At 42.7% G+C, this 19,267-nt stretch overlaps 1 protein-coding gene across 3 annotated transcripts in view; it reads left to right on the top strand.

Moving 5' to 3' along the window:
- The window catches only part of PSEN1 (presenilin 1), a 96,765-nt gene extending 80,627 nt beyond the window's left edge, over positions 1 to 16,138 (top strand). For all 3 annotated transcript variants that reach the window (XM_010335244.3, XM_003924504.3, XM_074393028.1), the window contains exons 10-12: positions 1,798 to 1,971; positions 7,032 to 7,150; positions 9,506 to 16,138. In XM_010335244.3, coding sequence (XP_010333546.1) covers positions 1,798 to 1,971; positions 7,032 to 7,150; positions 9,506 to 9,661 — 449 coding nt within the window. In that variant the 3' untranslated portion in view covers positions 9,662 to 16,138. The remainder of the gene's footprint in view (positions 1 to 1,797; positions 1,972 to 7,031; positions 7,151 to 9,505) is intronic.
- The last annotated feature ends 3,129 nt before the right edge of the window (positions 16,139 to 19,267 follow it).

Below are 19,267 nucleotides of genomic sequence, written 5' to 3'. Positions count from 1 at the left end.
AGGGCGTAGGGCTACAGGAGGGATGTCTGTGCAAGAAAAAAAACAAAGAACTGAGAGATTACCTGATGTGGTTGAACTGTCAGAGCATTTGAGGATAAATTAGTCATAGATAATAATATAAAATTCATCAATGGAAAAAAATGAGGCAGTTTTCCAAAGAAAACAAAAACTTGTTCAAGAAAGCAAACGTAATTATAGTATATTCTGGCTATAGCAGAGTAGTTTAGTTATGAATACTATTTGCATAGTGAGAATATAAAACTGAATTTAACATAAGGTTATGGCGTTGGGAAGACAGGAAGAGTTAAATCTGTACACATGCATAAGAGGATGAGACCTAATGCTTTATCCTCTCTATAGGAGGTGAATAAGTACCCAAAATTAAAACATCAAGTTATGCCTCAAGGAGCATGCTACTTATAATTAATTATGGAGGTAAATACCAAAAGAAATGACTAAAAGAGTTTAAAGTAGGAATGAGTGAGGAAGGAGGGGGCAGAACAGGCACTGCTGTTTGCATTTATAAATCTTAATTTTTTTTTTTTTTTTTTGTAGAGATGGGGTTTCACCATGTTGGGCAGGCTGGTCTTGAACTCCTGACCTCAGGTGATCTGCCTCCTCAGCCTCCCAAAGTGCTGGGATTACAGGCGTGAGCCACCATGCCTGGCCTATAAATCTTATTCTTACATGATTTTATAAATGCCAAACTAGAGGTGATTCAGGTTTTGTGGAGACCTGGTTAATAAAAAGAATATAAAACTACCAATACCAAATTGTGAGGGCTCTCCCAGAGGAAGCCATGCAAGGAAGCTTTACTTATTCATGGTAAATCTACTTCTGCTCTGAGTATGTATTACTTTTATAAAAAATGAAGGAAGAATAAAAGTATTTTGAATATTATTTATATATTTTAATTATTCTTAATGTATGGAAGTTTTTCAGACTGTTGTGCTCACCATTTTCAATCAGATTGATATCATTATAACAAAATAACTGACCCATAAAGACTCCCCCTCCTTTCCCAATCCACCCTCCAGAATGAAGCCACTTTTTATAACTTTGTTACTAAATCCAAAAGTGAGTGCCAACAGTTAGGAATCTTTTCAGTTGCAAAAGATAAAAAGCCCAACTCAGTTGCCTTAAACAAAGAAGAAATGTATTATTTGATGTGACAGGAATGCCTGAGGTGTAGACATTTGAAATTTGTAGGGTTGGTTAATTTGGTGGCTCATGGATGTTTTCAAGTAGCCCAGCTTCGTACTCTACCATCACTAGTGTATAGGCTTGGTCTTCAGCCCACTGCTCCTCGTGGTCAGGACAGCTGTAGTTCTAGGCATCATATCTAGATAAGGCAACAGTCAAGGGAAGAAGGGGACTGTTTATTTTTTCCTTTAGTCTCTCTTAAAGAGTGAGAAAAATTTCCCAGGTATCCTAGCAGACTTTGCTTTTCCACTCATTGGTTCATACCAAATCACAACCTCACAGCCTTAGAGCTTTCGTTAGGAAGATGTATGGTGGTGGGATTACTGTGCTTGGCTTGGATTGGTCAGGATTTACCCTCAGAGTCATGTGGGAGAAGGGTGGAAACCCAAACAATTCAGGATTCTGCCCTCAGGAAATAAGGGGAAAAATCGCTGTTGGGTAAACCACCAGCAGGCACTGGTACAGCCTGTGCTTTGTGGTTTAAGGGCCTGCTAGTTACAGTGACAGTCAGCTAGTTATTCTTTCCATGTAATTTTCTTAAAGGTATTAAGTTTTTCTAAATATTAGAGCTGTAACTTTCACTTTCTCTTGAAGACACAGAAAGGGAATCACAAGACACTGTTGCAGAGAATGATGATGGCGGCTTCAGTGAGGAATGGGAAGCCCAGAGGGACAGTCATCTAGGGCCTCATCGCTCTACACCTGAGTCACGGGCTGCTGTCCAGGAACTTTCCAACAGCATCCTTGCTGGTGAAGACCCAGAGGAAAGTATGTGCATTTCTCTATGTTGCAAAGTCATGGATTCCTTTAGGTGGCTGCATTATCAATCTTTTCAAAAGTAAAATGAATTGAGAGTATTACAGTCTAATTCTGTATCACATATAGCTTTTAGTGGGAAATATCAGTAATAGTGCTTTTTATTATTAAAAAATTGGTTAATCCTAAGACCTAAAAATAAATAAATAAATAAATAAATAAAAAGTTGGTCGATAGGCCAAATTCTTCCCTTCAGACTTTTTAGGTTGGCCTTTTACAGCCTGACCTTTTGGCATTTATTTATGATAAAGTAAAAATTTTTTAAAAAATTATTTCAATAAGACTTCATGGCTGTAATATACTTGTCTACAAAAATTTAATTAATATGTTTCACTCTGCTGTACAGAAACCTGTAGATTTGCGTGATACAACCTTGTACATTATTCCTTTGTTGGCAAGTGCTGTATTTTATTAATTTTAAAGAAAAAGAGATTTCGGATATTGGCAGAAATGCAAGTATTTCTTCAGTGTCTGAGATGCGTCCCGCTTGATAGATTTAAGGTAACACATCGGGCTTCTTAGGAACAGTAGCCATTAAAGCCCCTTGGTTAGGGCTCAGCCATCTCTTCAGGTAGTCTTAGAGATGTGGTTCATTGAATGAGTTTAGCATATTTCCCTACTAAGTTATTTTTGGTTTTCTTGTTTTTGCAAAAGTGAAACTTGATTAAAACACTGCAACAAGAATATTAAGTAGTTTTAAAGAAACAAACACCCAGTTTCCTTAGCATCTTTAATTATTAGTCACTAATATGACCTTGACATTATCCTTCAGTTTGAGAAGAGGAGAACAATTTTTACACCTTGTCCTCAAGCTTTTAACTGAGTCAGAACTTTCACTGGGCATATTCATGACTTTACTGCTTGGCTGATTTTCCCAGATGTCAAAGCCCAGCCACAGCCTATGACTTGCACACTCCTGGGAAAGTAGACATATCTTCCTGCTCTTACAGCAGGCTTTAGCTTGCCTTTGCTGGGATTTTTTTCTGCCCACAGTTACCACCATAATTAGGTTGCCTTTTCTGCTGCTTTTCTTTTTTCTCAGAGGCACCAGGAGCCAAAAGAAAGAATATGTAATAGTTGTTGACCAGAGCAGCAGCATAATTCTTTTTTGAGATGGAGTTTCGCTCTTGTTACCCAGGCTGGAGTGCAATGGCGCGATCTCGGCTCACCGCAACCTCCGCCTCCTGGGTTCAGGCAATTCTCCTGCCTCAGCCTCCTGAGTAGCTGGGATTACAGGCACGCGCCACCATGCCCAGCTAATTTTTTTGGATTTTTAGTAGAGATGGGGTTTCACCATGTTTACCAGGATGGTCTTGATCTCTTGACCTTGTGATCCACCTGCCTCGGCCTCCCAAAGTGCTGGGATTACAGGCTTGAGCCACCGCGCCCGGCTAAAAAAAGGAAACTCTTATATTTCCCCTCCTAACTTCAAATCAGTATTTTCTTACTCTGAATCCAATATAAAGTATAACAGATGTGTTTCATCATCTTATCATTCAGCACACACATCATCGTTTCTGATGGTTTAAATATGTTAAACCAGACTATGGGTACTTACAAAAAGGTTCAGTTTACACTAGAAGTCAGTTGCTAAAAGGCACAAATGTCTTCCAAAACAACCTGTTAAAAAGTCAACATTTAACATTTAATTAGAAAACTGATCAAAGGATCTGAATGTATAGTTCTCCAAAGAAAATGTAAAAATGGTCAATAAACACATGAAAAGATACTCAACATCATTAGCCATCAGGGAAATGCAAATTAAAACCACAATAGATACCACTTTATACCTACTAGAATGGCTATAATTAAGAAGATAGACAATAACAGATGTTGGTGAGAATGGGAAGAAACTAGAATCCTCATATACTGCTGTTGGAAATCTAAAATAGTCTGGTGATTTTGGGCAACAGTTCGGTAGTTCTTTAAAAGATTAAATACCACCCAGTAATTCTACTCCTCCATATATGCTTGAGAAATAAAACATATGTCAACACAAAGACATATACACAAATGGTCATAGTAATATTGTTATAACAGGCAAAAATGGAAATAACCCACATGTCTATTAACTGATAAGTGGATAATAAATGTGGTATATAGATACAACAGAATATTGCTTGGTTATAAAAAGAAACAGTCTATCAGTAGTGCAGTTAGGATGAGCCTTTTACTGGTCTGTTGGCTATGGGAAGTAAATCTTGAAATTCGCTAAAAGACTAGCTACCTTTGCAGTGAATAAAAATGTCTTACATTTCTTTTTTTGAGTTGGAGTTTCACTCTTGTTATCCAGGCTGGAGTGCAATGGTGCGATCTCGGCTCACCGCAACCTCCGTCTCCTGGGTTCAAGCAATTCTCCTGCCTCAGCCTCCCGAGTAGCTGGGACTACAGGCATGCACCACCATGCCCAGCTAATTTTTGTATTTTTAATAGAGACGGGGTTTCACCATGTTGACCAGGATGGTCTCGATCTCTTGACCTCGTGATCCACCCACCTCGGCCTCCCAAAGTGCTGGGATTACAGGCTTGAGCCACCATGCCCAGCAGTGTCTTACATTTCTAATTTAAATTTTTGTTCAGTTTTATTATTCAGCTTTAAAAAGGAAGGGAATTCTGACATGTTACAACATGTATAAATACTGAGGATATTATGCTAAGTGAAATAAGCCAGTTACAAAAAGAAAAATACTATTCTGCTTATATCAGACTATTAGACTCAATAGAGTCAGAAAGTAGAACGGTGGTTGCCAGGGGCTAGGGGGAGGGAAATGAAAAATCATTGTTTAATGGGTATAGAGTCTCAGTTTACAAGATGAAGAGTTCTGTGGATAGATGGTGATGGTAGCACAGTGATATGATTATACCTAGTGTCGTTGAACTGTTCACTGAAAAAGGGTTAAGGTGGTAAACTTTATGGTTATCTTACCACAGTTAAATTTTTATTTTTTATTTTTGTTTGAGACAGAGTTTCACTCTTGTCGTCCAGGCTGGCGTGCAGTGGCATGATCTTAGCGTACTGCAACCTCTGCTTCCCAGGTTCAAGCAATACTCCTGCCTCAGGCTCCCGAGTAGCTGGAACTACAGGTGCACATCAAGACACCTGGCTAATTTTTGTATTTTTAGTAGAGACAGGCCGTCACCAGGTTGGCCAGGCTGGTCTTGAACTCCTGACCTCAGTTGATCTGCCCCACCTTGGCCTCCCAAAGTGCTGGGATTACAGGCGTGAGCCACTGCACCTGGCCAAAAAAAAATTTTTTTAATGCCATTGAGAAACAAGGCCAAGTGTGGTGGCTCATGCCTGTAATGCCAGCAGTTTGGGAGGCCTTGGTGGGTGGATCACCTGAGGTTGGGAGTTTGAGACCAGCCTGGCCAACCTGTTGAAACCCAATATCTACTAAAAATATAAAAATTAGCCAGACGTGGTAGCGCATATCTGTAATCCCAGCTACTCAAGAGACTGAGGCAGGAGAATTGCTTGAAACCAGGAGGTAGAGGTTGCAGTGGGGCGAGATCACTTTAAAAAAAAAAGAAAAAAAGGAAAGTAAGTTATCATCTGAGAGAAAATATTTGCAATCATATTGAAGTCCTGTTAAAGGACTGGTATTTTTTTTTCTTCTTTTTCTTTTTCTTTTTTTCCTTTTTTTTCTTTTCTTTTTTTTTTAAGATGGGGTTTCTCCATGATGGCCAGGCTGGTTTTGAACTCCTGACCTCAGGTGATCCACCCACCTCGGCCTCCCAAAGTGCTGGGATTACAGGCGTGAGCCACCGCGCCCGGCCAAAGGACTGGTATTTAAGATTTATATAAAGGATGCTTACAACTTAATAAGAAGACGATAGCCCAAATTTAAGATAAGAAAATGCTTTGACTAGACATTTTCACCAAAAGAGATATTTAATGGCTAATAAGCGTATAAAAAGCTGCTTAACATCATCATTAATCAGCGTGCTAGAATCCAAAGACTAACAATACCAAGTGCTAGTGAGGATGTGAAGAAACTGAAACTCTCAATCTTTGCTGGTGGAAATGCAAACTGGCACAGCCAGTGTGGAACATGATTTGGCAGTTTATCAAAAAGCTAAAAACCTAGACTTACATAGCCCAGCAGTTGCACTCCCAGGAGTCTACCCAACAGAAATGAAAAGAATCTGTTCCCACAGGGACATGGTCATGAATGTTCATAGCAGCATTATTCAGAATAGCCCCCAACTGAAAACAATCCAGATGTCCATCAACTGGTAAATGAATAAACAAACCATATAATGGAAAACCATTCAGCTTCCAGTAACTTCCAATAAAAAGGAAGAAACTATAGACACATGCAATGTCATGGATAAACCTCAAAAGCGTTATGTTCTATATTATATTATATTATATTATATTATATTATATTATATTATATTATATTATGTAAAATAGACCAGGCACATACTGTATGAGTCATATGAAATGTGTAGAAAAGACAAATTTATTAAGATAGAAAACAGTTCAGTGGTTGCCTAAGACCTAGGGTAGGAGGGGAATTAACTGTAAACAGGTACAAGGTGCCTGATGGGGGTGATGGACATGTGGATTGTGATGATAGTTGTACAACTCTGTAAATATTCCACAATCATTGAATTGTCTCTTAAAGTTTTATGACATAAATCATAGCCCAGTGAAGCTATTTTTTAAAAAATAAGATGATAAAGTGATGCCTATCTCATAAGAATCCTTCTAAGAATTTCTTAGTACAAGTGCTGGGTATAAACTAGACATTCAATAGATGACAGTTATTACTTATTGATAAATGGCAGCATCTATAGTTAAGACTCCAGAGACAGTCATATAGAATCTGGAACTCCTGTGGTAGAAAACCAAAAAGAAAGAAAACCCAGCTAAAGCCTAATTTTGTGTATCATTTACTGACTTTTCTCATTCATTGTGGGGTTGAGTAGGGCAGTGATATTTTTGAATTGTGAAATCATAGCAAAGAATGACCAACTTTTTAATATTTGTAATCTTTCCTTTTTAGGGGGAGTAAAACTTGGATTGGGAGATTTCATTTTCTACAGTGTTCTGGTTGGTAAAGCCTCAGCAACAGCCAGTGGAGACTGGAACACAACCATAGCCTGTTTTGTAGCCATATTAATTGTAAGTGTACACTCCTAAGAATGTGTCTGAACTCCTAATGTCAAAACTCCAATTACACAGTCCCTTTAAGGCAGTTCTGTTTTAACCCCAGGTGGGTTAAATGTTCCAATTATCTGAGGAGCTTTTTGATAATTGGATCTAACCTCAGTACACATTGCAGTCACTTGAGAGCTTTTAAAACTGTAAGCTCTGCCCTGAGATATTCTTATTTAATTGTGTAGTTTTAAAAAGTTCCCCCAGGAAATTCTGGTAAATATTTCTGTGTAGGAACCACTGCCTCAAGCCCAGCAGCACAGATATGTAGGAAATTAGCTCTGCAAGGTCAGTCTTCCAGGGGTAAACAGATCCTCACTTAGTCCCAGGGACTTAGTCACTGAGAGTTTGGTGGTGGTTTTGCATTTAATGACACAGCCTATAGCATACAGTGTTGCTTAAGACAGGAAGTGTCTAGTGCCGTGCATAACCCCACATAGATCCGTGAGAGGAGCTAGTGCCGTGCATAACCCCACATAGATCTTGCTAATAGTCATACAGCATGAACCCTGAAGCTTTCAAAACTATTTTTTTTTGAGACAGCCTTGTTCTGTCACCCAGGCTAGAGTACAGTGACATGATTTCAGCTCTGTCTCCAACTTCAAGTGATCCTCCTGTCTCAGCCTCCCAAGTAGCTGGGACTACAGGCATGTGCCACTACACCTGGCTAATTTTTGTATTTTTAGTAGAGATGGGTTTTCGCCATGTTGGCCAGGCTGGTCTCAAACTCCATCTTCAAGTGATCTGCCCGCCTCAGCCTCCCGAAGTGCTGGAATTACAGGTGTGAGTCACTGCACCCAACTTCAAAACTATGATTTAAGTAAATGACCCATAAAATATTTCTTACTGCTATTTTTACTAAAGATGTGATATCTTGGCCGGGTGCGGTGGCTCACACCTGTAATCCCAGCACTTAGAGAGGCTGAGATGGGCATATCACCTGAGGTCATGAGTTTGAGACCAGCCTGAACAACACAGTGAAACCCCGAATTTACTAAAAACACAAAAATTAGCCGAGCATGGTGGCTGTGCACCTGTAATCCCATCTACTTAGGAGGCTGAGGCAGGAGAATCCCTTGAACCTGGGAAGTGGAGGTTGCAGTGAGTGGAGGTCGCACCACTGCACTCCAGCCTGGGTGACAGAGTGAGACTCCATCTCAAAAAGAAAAAAAAAAAGAATGTGATACCTTTGACATCTAGTATATGAGTGAAATTAGATGAAAGGTGGAGAAGACTGCTTTTGCATTCATTTTGTGATTACATTTGGGGTTTATCATGATTTTGATGTGTTTTACTTCTCCTTTGAGGTTCATTATCTGGATTTGAAAGTATTTATTTATTTGTTTATTTATTTATTTTTCTTTGAGATGGAGTTTCACTCTCGTTACCCAGGCTGGAGTGCAATGGCACGATCTCGGCTCACCGCAACCTCCGCCTCCTGGGTTCAGGCAATTCTCCTGCCTCAGCCTCCTGAGTAGCTGGGATTACAGGCACGTGCCACCATGCCCAGCTAATTTTTTGCATTTTTAGTAGAGACAGGGTTTCACGATGTTGACCATGATGGTCTCGATCTCTTGACCTCGTGATCCACTCACCTCGGCCTCCCAAAGTGCTGGGATTATAGGCGTGAGCCACCGCACCCGGCCGAAAGTATTTATTTTTATGTGTTGTATCTCATAAGAAAATTACTTACTCTGAATAAACTGAAATGGTACCTAGCCTCCAGACTTTCTAGTGTTTCAGTAACTAGGGTAAAAAATGAACTCTATTATATGCTGCTCTGTGTTTACAAGAAAGCAATATACTCCTCATAAATAAACTGTTATTTTATTTTATTTTTTAAACATTGTAACCTCGCCGTGTTTCACGGAGGAGCCTGCGCGGGCAGAATGCTCCTGCACAGCATAATGAATGCTCTTCACCTCTGGGTTTTTAACCAGCCAAACTAAAATCACAGAGGCCAACACAGTATTTAAGATAGAAATTTCTGCATCTTTTAACTGTTTTTCAAAATAGCTTTACTTATTTTCAGATTTTCTTTTTTTTTTTACCCCGCCCCCCTGTTTTCAGATTTTCTTTCCTAGAATTAGTGGATAAAATAATGTGAACGAATAAAATAACATAGTGGACCCTATGAAATGAACAAAAGCTAAGTTTTTTTTCATAGCTCTTCCAGATTTAATGAAATGTCTGTTCTAAAATTTAACCCTGAAGGAAGATACTCAGTTAACCATGTTAAAAATCAAGACTTGTGATTGCATTTTACCTGAAAATGTCTTCATAATTATGTGTGAATGTGTGTCTTTTCCATCTTCTCCACAGGGTTTGTGCCTTACATTATTACTCCTCGCCATTTTCAAGAAAGCATTGCCAGCTCTTCCAATCTCTATCACCTTTGGGCTTGTTTTCTACTTTGCCACAGATTATCTTGTACAGCCTTTTATGGACCAGTTAGCATTCCATCAATTTTATATCTAGTATATTTGCAGTTAGAATCCCATGAATGTTTCTCCTTTGACTGTAACAAAATCTGGGGAGTGCAAAGGTGACTTTCCTGTGTCCACATTTAACAAAGTCAAGACTCCCGGCTGGACTTTTGCAGCTTCCTTCCAAGTTTTCCTGACCGCCTGCAGTATTGGACATTGGAAGGAGGTGCCTATAGAAAACAATTTTGAACATACTTCATCGCAGTGAACTGTGTCCCTCGGTGCAGAAACTACCAGATTTGAGGGACAAGGTCAAGGAGACTTGATGGGCCCGGAAGTTGCTGTGCTCCGTCAGCAGCTTTCCCTTGGTTGCAGGAAGATTTCACCAAGACTGCGGACTCTCAGGACTACTATTACCAAGAGGTTAGGTGAAGTGGTTTAAACCAAACGGAACTCTTCATCTTAAACTACATGTTGAAAATCAACCCAATAAATCTGTATTAACTGAATTTGGAACTTTTCAGGAGGTACTGTGAGGAAGAGCAGGCACCAGCAGTGGAATGGAGAGGTGGGCAGGGGCTCCAGCTTCTCTTTGACTTTTTGCTGCAGACTCATCCTTTTCAAATGAGACTCGTTTCCCCTCCTTTTTGAGTCAAGTCAGATGTGTAGATTGACTTTGGCAATTTTTGTTCTCAAGCACTGACACTCATTACCATCTGTGATTGCCATTTCTTCCCAAGGCCAGTCTGAACCTGAGGTTGCTTTATCCTAAAAGTGTTAACCTCAGGTTCCAAATTTAATACATTTTGGAAATCACAGAACTATTTCCCATCGATTCTCTATCATCCTGAAGTCAATTTTGGATATTCCACCAAATTCTGAATTTGTTGACATACTTGTAAGTTCACTTGCCCCAGATGCCTCCTCTGTCCTCATTCTTCTCTCACTCCCACACAAGCAGTCCTATTCTACAGCCAGTAAGGCAGCTCTGTTGTGGTAGCAGATGATCCTATTATTCTAGGGTTTTACTCTTTGTATGATGAAAAGAATGTGTTATGAATCAGTGCTGTCAGCCCTGCTGTCAGACCATTTCCATAGCAAATGAAATGTATGCCCAAAGACAGCAGAATTAAAAGAAGAGTAAAATGGCTGTTGAAGCACTTTCTGTCCTGGTTTTTTGTTTTTGCTTTTGCTACACTATAGGTCAGAATTTGAACTAATAGCCAAAAGTTGGTGATTCATGAGTTATGAACTAGTTGTATCAACAGAAAGCAAGAGTTTGAGGAAAGCCATAATTTAGCTGTGGGAGAACCTGAGGGCAGAAGGAGAACCAACTGCCAAGAGGAAAGAGAAGGGGCCTCCAGCAGCGAAGGGGATTTCATGAGCTAATAATGTCAAGGAGGAGTTTCAGGTTATCCTCACCAGCTCCACATTGGGTGCTTTGTGGTCTCTGCCTGTGTTACCTTTCCTCTCAATGTAACTTTGTGTGAACTGGGCAGTGGAGGTGCCTGCTGCAGCTACCATGGAGTTTAGGCTCTGGGCAGCTCAGTCAGGCAAAGCACACAAACAGCCATCAGCCTGTGGGCCCACAGCACCTCTGGACGAAGCCTTGCGGGGACACAACCTTCTTTACCGCAGAGAGCCCGTAGCCATGCTGATCAGACCAGAAGAGTTTGTGAGAAACTGATTTTCCTCCTGTGGCTGAGCAGGGCCCAGCTTTTCCCTCTTTTGCCTGCTGTTTTTTTCCCCAATCTATCATATGATTTGATATGGTTTAAAGTTCTCTGTGGAGTTTAGAATATTTGTTTTCTGTCCCAGGATATTTTTTTTATAAGAAACTAGCTTCAAGAGTAGTGTGCTAGTACTAACCTGAGTTTAAATTAAAATTGGCTTATATTAGGCAGTCAGACAGGAAAATTAAGAGCTATGCAAAGAAAATGGGGTTTACAGTAGTAGGTTCTATCATCTCAGTTCATTTTTTCCGTGAAACTTCCTTCTCTCAGACATGTGGCAGTGTGGGTATTGTCCTTGAGAAAGCACAGCTACAGCAGAGCCCTCTGAATAGCAATTTGTGATTCAAAGCATTCTTGAGGGATCCCTAATCTAGACTAGCTTATTTCTTTAAGGATTCCAAATGTGTTGCATCTTTCATGGTAAGTTTCTCCTCTGAAGAGGGTACGTGGGGTATGTGTATTTAAATCCATCCTATGTAGTATTGATTGTCCGGTGTAGAAAGATGGCAATTACTCTCTTTCTCCAAGTTGGAGCCACATCTCAGCCACATTGTAAGACAGTGTACAGAGAACTTACCTTTCCTTTTTTTTTTTTTTTTTTTAAAGGACAGGATCTTGCTGTGTTGTCCAGGCTAGACTTGAACTCCTGGGCTCAAGTAATCCACCTCAGCCATTTGAGTAGCTGAGACTACAGCCCATCTTATTTCTTTAAATCACTCATCTCAGGGAGATAACTTTTCCTTCACACATTCTTTTTAGAATTAGCTCAATCATTTCCTAAAACATCAAAATGCTCGTCTTCCACCATGAAAAATAGATTGTCACTGGAAAGAACAGTAGCAATGTCCATGAGGATGTGCCTTCACACACATGGGAGAGGCGGTGGTTATGGAATTGGGCAAAACCAGCAATAGAGTATGACCAGCCAAGCCAATCTGCTTAAAAAGGAGGATAGGAAGGAAGGAAGGAAGGTAGCCACTAAGTGTCTGAGTCTGACTGGGCTACAGAATTTCATTACATGCCTATGGGAATACCAACCATATTTGGAAGATTTGTAGATTTTTTTTTCAGATAGGAAAGGCTCACCTTCCTGTTTTTGATTCTCACTAGGTTAGTGTGTGTTCCTATAATCACAGCTCTGATTCCACATGACTAAATTTCTCAATCAGAAAAAATAGAAGCTTTCTAAGCAACTTGGAAGAAAACAGTCATAAATAAGCAATTGATGGATTTTACTACAGAAGCAACACCTAAAGAGGCAGTGTTTTTACTTTTAGACTCCTGGATTCCCATTCTATAGTCTCTCTTTCTCTCTCTCTCTCTCTTTTTTTTTTTTTTTTTTTTTTTTTTTTTGAGAGGATAGTTTCACTCTTGTTGCCCAGGCTAGAGTGCAGTGGTGCAATGGCACAATCTCGGCTCACCGTAACCTCGGCCTCCCAGGTTCAAGTGATTCTCCTGCCTCAGCCTTCCCGAGTAGCTGGGATTACAGGCATGCATCACCACACCTGGCTAATTTTGTGTTTTTAGTAGGGATGGGGTTTCTCCATGCTGGTCAGGTTGGTCTCAAACTCCCAACCTCAGGTGATCCGCCTGCCTCAGCCTCCCAAAGTGCTGGGATTACAGGTGTGAGCCACCGCGCCTGGCCTGTCTCTGCTTTTAAAAACCCTCCTTTTGGCCGGGCGCGGTGGCTCAAGCCTGTAATCCCAGCACTTTGGGAGGCCGAGGTGGGTGGATCACGAGGTCAAGAGATCGAAACCATCCTGGTCAACATGGTGAAACCCCGTCTCTACTAAAAATACAAAACATTAGCTGGGCATGGTGGCGCATGCCTGTAATCCCAGCTACTCAGGAGGTTGAGGCAGGAGAATTGCCTGAACCCAGGAGGTGGAGGTTGCGGTGAGCCGAGATTGTGCCATTGCACTCCAGCCTGGGTAACGAGTGAAACTCTGTCTCAAAAAAAAAAAAAAACCACCTTTTGCAATAGATGCCCAAACAGATGTTTATTACTTGTTTTTTATTTGGCCTCAAACAGTGTATGTATTCTTGATATAATTTGTAGAATGTAAAATATAAGTTGAACTACCAAATAAGGTCTTCCAGGGTTAGAAAACTGCAGGAAGCCTTTGATCGTAACCCCGAAGGCTTTGTATATTTGATCACTTGTGATCTAATCCTGGAAGAAAAGGAGCTTAGAAACCACTATGAAAAGATTTGTTCAGTGTCTTCTGTGTTCCTGTAGGTTCTGGAGTCTAAGGATGCAAAGATGAATAAGATAAATTCTCAGGGTGCAGCTATAATCTCATTTTCTGGTATATGACATCTTTTTTTGTTTGTTTGTTTGAGAAGGAGCTTTGCTGTCGCCCAGGCTAGAGAGCAATGGCGTGATCTCGGGTCACAGCAGCCTCCACCTCCCAGGTTCAAGTGATTCTCCTGCCTCAGCCTCCGGAGTAGCTCAGACTATAGGCGAGCACCACCATGCCCTGCTAATTTTTGTATTTTTAGTAGAGGCGGGGTTTTACCATGTTGGTCAGGATGGTCTCGAACTCCTGACTTTATCCGCCCACCTCGGCCTCCCAAAGTGCTGGCATTACAGACGTGAGCCACCACGCCCAGCCTGACATCTTTATTTAACTTCTCACAAATACTGGGTTATTTGTCCATAACTACTTTTAGCATTACTGAGGGCTTGGTGTTATAAAAGATACTTTGATTCTTTCAGAAACCTATCCATTCAGTAAAGTACTCCTTTTTTTTTTTTTTTTTTTTTTTGAGACAGTGTCTTGCTCTGTCGCCCACGCTGGAGTGCAGTGGCGCAATCTCTGCTCACTGCAACCTCTGTCTCCTGGGTTCAAGCAATTCTTCTGTCTCAGCCTAAGTAGCTGGGACTACAGGGTACCTGCCACCATGCTCGGCTAATTTTTTGTATTTTTAGTAGAGACAGCGTTTCACTATGTTGGCCAGGATGGTCTTGATCTCCTGACCTTGTGATCTGCCCACCTTAGCCTCCCCAAGTGTTGGGTTTATAGGCGTGAGCCACCGCGCCCGGCCTAAAGTACTCCTTTTTCTTTAAATTTACTGTTAGACATAACGAACACTTTGCCCTGCCATTCTCACCTCCAAGAGTATTCTGAACATTTAATTTGGAAAGAGACTTGAAAATTGGACATTTAGTTTTGCCCTTGGGATGGAAACTATCATGTAGACCAGGCATCCCCAAACTACGGCCCGCAGGCCTCATGCAGCCCCCTGAGGCCATTTATCCGGCCCCCCACTGCACTTCAGGAAGGGGCACCTCTTTCATTGGTGGTCAGTGAGAGGAGCACAGTATGTGGCGGCCCTCCAACGGTCTGAGGGACAGTGAACTGGCCCCCTGTGTAAAGTTTGGGGACGCCTGATGTAGAGTAAGTTTGAGCTTAGAAATGATCTTTGTGGCCGGGCGCGGTGGCTCAAGCCTGTAATCCCAGCACTTTGGGAGGCCGAGGCGGGTGGATCACGAGGTCGAAAGATCGAGACCATCCTGGTCAACATGGTGAAACCCCGTCTCTACTAAAAATACAAAAAAAAAAACTAGCTGGGCATGGTGGTGCATGCCTGTAATCCCAGCTACTTAGGAGGCTGAGGCAGGAGAATTGCCTGAGCCCAGGAGGCGGAGGTTGCGGTGAGCCGAGATCGCGCCATTGCACTCCAGCCTGGGTAACAAGAGCGAAACTCCGTCTCAAAACAAAAAACAAAAAACAAAAAAAAAAAAAAAAAGAAATGATCTTTGTGATTTTCTCCCCTCTTTAAATTCCCAAAACACAGGAGTTTAAAAACACAGGTTTCAGCTCTTCATAGTGCTTGTTGAAATTGCTGACCAGAGTGTACCAACGAGGCTGTCATCAGGCTCCTGGCTCAGCATCATCTGCATGTGGTCATCTGCACAGTCCTCTCTTCTAGCAGGAAACACCTCAGATTTGCATATTAAAAAGCACCCTGGGCCGGGCGTGGTGGCTCAAGCCTGTAATCCCAGCACTTTGGGAGGCCGAGGCGGGTGGATCACAAGGTCAAGAGATCGAGACCATCCTGGTCAACATGGTGAAACCCCGTCTCTACTAAAAATACAAAAAATTAGCTGGGCATGGTGGCGCGTGCCTGTAATCCCAGCTACTCAGGAGGCTGAGGCAGGAGAATTGCCTGAGCCCAGGAGGCGGAGGTTGCGGTGAGCCGAGATCGCGCCATTGCACTCCAGCCTGGGTAACAGGAGTGAAACTCCGTCTCAAAACAAACAAACAAACAAAAAAAAAAAACCAAAAAGCACCCTGGTGCTGAAATAAACCCCATTCTTGAACATGAAAGCTGTCTCCCACAGCCTCGGGCAGCAGGGCACCTCTGAGTGGAGGCTGGGTCCACCCTGAGTCCTGATGTGTGGTGGCGGCATTTCCACTTGGTCCGTGTAGCAGGACCGATTTCCCAGAAAGCAATTTTCCTTTAGAAATATGTAATAAGGCCGGGCGCGGTGGCTCAAGCCTGTAATCCCAGCACTTTGGGAGGCCGAGGCGGGTGGATCACGAGGTCAAGAGATCGAGACCATCCTGGTCAACATGGTGAAACCCCGTCTCTACTAAAAATACAAAAAAAATTAGCTGGGCATGGTGGCGCGTGTCTGTAATCCCAGCTACTCAGGAGGCTGAGGCAGGAGAATTGCCTGAGCCCAGGAGGCGGAGGTTGCGGTGAGCCGAGATCGCGCCATTGCACTCCAGCCTGGGTAACAAGAGCGAAACTCTGTCTCAAAAAAAAAAAAAAAAAAAAAAAAGAAATATGTAATAGTTGAAACTAGGTGGTTTCAAATCAACTGCATGGAGTAGCAAGTACAGGGTTGTCTCGTTTATGGTGCCCTTGGAGGTGCTGGGATGAGGGTTTCAGCGGGATCATTTCCCTCACATATTGTCTGACTTCTGTTTCTATGGACACTGCTTTGTACTTAATTCAGACAGACTGTGAATACATCTTTTTTATAAATGCCTTTCAAATTCTTGGTAAGATGTAATTTTGATAGCTGATTGCAGATTTTCTTGTATTTGTCAGATTAATAAAGACCGCATGAATCCAGCTGTGCTAGTTTTCTTACATGAAAGTCTCATAATGTGTAAATAACACTTTTCAAGAAACTGGAAGCAAATGCATTGTTTCTAAACTCCTAAGAAAGTGGTATAGATTATAGCATGCCACACTTCTGAAGAGTGCAATATTAAATCTGCTTATAAAAGCCTCAAACTGGGGGCTGGACACAGTGGCTCATGCCTGTAATCCCAGCACTTTGGGAGGCTGAGGTGGGTAGATCACCTTAGATGAGGAGTTTGAGACCAGCCTGGCTAACATGTTGAGACCCCCCCCCCCATCTCTACTAAAAATGCAAAAATTAGCCAGGCATGGTGGTGCTTGCCTGTAGTTTTAGCTACTCAGGAGGCTGAGGCAGAAGAATCGCTGGAACCCAGGAGGCGGAAGTTGCAATGAGCCAAGATCATACCACTGCACTCCCGACTGGGTGACAAGACCAAAACTCCTTCTCAAAAAAAAAAAAAAAAAGCCTCAAAGCACCTATTCTTAATACTTTCTGAAAGGTATTTTTTTCTAATAACTTTCAAACTAATATAAAATATGTCAGAACAAACTATAAACATAAGACATGTATGTTGTACAATTCAGAAAAGTGCTGGAGGATTATTTTTTTAAAATTATGTAGGTCACACTAATGAGAAAAAGCAACATTATTTTTTCTTTTTTTTTTTGAGACAGAGTCTCACTCTGTCACCCAGGCTGGGGTGCAGTGGCACGATCTCGGCTCACTGAAACCTCTGCCTCCTGGGTTCAAGCAATTCTCCTGCCTCAGCCTCCTGAGTAGCTGGGATTACAGGTGCATGCCACCACCCAACTAATTTTTGTATTTTTAGTAGAGACGGGGTTTCACCAGGTCGGTCAGGCTAGTCTTGAACTCCTGACCTTGTGATCCACCCGCCTTGGCCTCCCAAAGTGCTGGGATTATAGGCGTGAGCCACTGCTCGTGGCCTGTACAACATTACTTTTATTAACCTGGTAGAGCATAGAATGTCCTCTCACTCCATCCCCAAACTCAATAAAACCTTTTGTTTCTAAACGGTAACACATACAATGTTGGAAATGATTAATCAGAAATATGTTTATGGCAGAAAAACCACAGATGGCCATGGTATTCAGAAGAGGCAGTTAAGAGATTGATGTGTTCCCAGCTACATCTGCTAAGGGCATCAGGAAGTAGGGAGTGTTTAATCCCTATTTTGGGAATTGGAGGCATCGTTCATTTTCATGGCTCTTTTAGGCAGTGTCCGTGGAGTCTCCTACAGAGGCATCAGGACTTGGGAAAGGTTTCTGAGTTCTAAGGGTCCTGACAGTGGTGTTCGTGATGAGAATAGGCGGGACTTTGAGCAGGGTTGAGAAGCAAGGGTAATGAGCCCGGGTTTCCTGTGTTTCTAGGTAAGTTGTGTAGCCTTCCATCAGCCCATGCCACACCTCCCAGGAGATCCTTCTGTATGTGGTGTGGAGGGTAGCTTAGAATCTGGTTAAAAGTGAAATGTTGATGTGTCAATTGAATGAGAGTGCAGAGTAAAGGAGAGATCCACAAAAGCAGGGGTTTAAAATCAGAAATTTCTCAGAAAATTTTTTGTTGTTGTTCTGGAAACAAGGTCTGGCTCTGTCGTCCAGTCTGCAGTGTAATAATGTGATCATGGCCCACTGCAGTGTTGAACTCCTGGGTTCAAGTGAGCCCCCACCTCAGCCTGAGCAGCTCGAACTGCAGGTGCACACCACGTTTTGTAACTGTGGCTTCCCTGGCTCTCAGGTTACTTCTGTGGGCATCCAGAAATGAATTCCAGGATATTTTAGGGCCTTCGGCCTCTGTCAGACCTGAAAGAGAAGCCAGCCTGTGCAGGTTAACTTGCTACCGATGGCACAGGCCGTTCACACTGGCGATGTGGGGTGCTGCCTGCTGTGACAGGGCGCCCCGTTGTTTCAGATGGGCCCATGGCGATGGAGCCAGAGCAGCCCACTTGAGGGAGGAGACCAGGACCTGGCTCCTCTGCCTGTCCACACATGGCAGGTCATCCTTTGGGGGCTCTGCTTTCTCAACCGTCAAGGACAGAATTCCCTCTTTCCTCTCTTGTGCCCTGGATAAACTCATGAGATAAGGCATAGACATGTTGCAAGTGATTATGCAACTTTTATCATTGAAGATATGTAATAACACTTAAGGTTCACCAGCATACTCCAAGCATTTGGTAATTTTTGCATGAATTGATTTTTGTTTTTAAGTCAAAACATATTTTGGTAAACATTCCTGTGAAGGGAGGCCCATTCTAAGTCTCACGACAGAGCTGGAGTGCCACCAAGACCAGGCCTGGGGCCCCGCTGTTCGGCCAGCCAACTGATGGGCTCCTTTCCCCTGTCTTCCTGGCAGTGCTCCATGGCAGTGGGAAGGAGGGTGAGGCCTCGCCACCCCGCAGAGGGCCCCCTGGCCCTCCCCAGTGCTGGAGACAAGTCTGGCCCCATCTTCCCACTGGGACCTGGGCCAACCCAGATGTTTCCCACAGCCCCTCCCTCCACTCCTCGCTCCCAGGATGGGCCCAAAAATACACCCATCTCCAGCCTATTTTTTTTCTCACTCCAAGCTCCTTCCTTTCCAGATTGCTTTGCCTGAGGATTCTGCCCCAGGCTGGGAGGGGCTGGGGGCCCAATTCTCCCATTTCCCTGCGGTTTGGCAGGAATCTTGCCTCACCCCTGTGGCTCTCAGAGCAGGCTCTGCCTTTGTCTACAGACTGTGGCTCCCTGGACCGGCAAGGGAAAATGCCTCGGTCACCCTGAGACCTCCAAGCCCGGTGACAGGGGCTCAGGATGGCAGATAGAGATCCCGGGGC

The sequence above is a fragment of the Saimiri boliviensis genome, chromosome 2, assembly GCF_048565385.1.
Source record: "Saimiri boliviensis isolate mSaiBol1 chromosome 2, mSaiBol1.pri, whole genome shotgun sequence".
Lineage (NCBI taxonomy): Eukaryota > Metazoa > Chordata > Mammalia > Primates > Cebidae > Saimiri > Saimiri boliviensis.
This window is presented reverse-complemented; position numbering and strand designations above follow the sequence as displayed.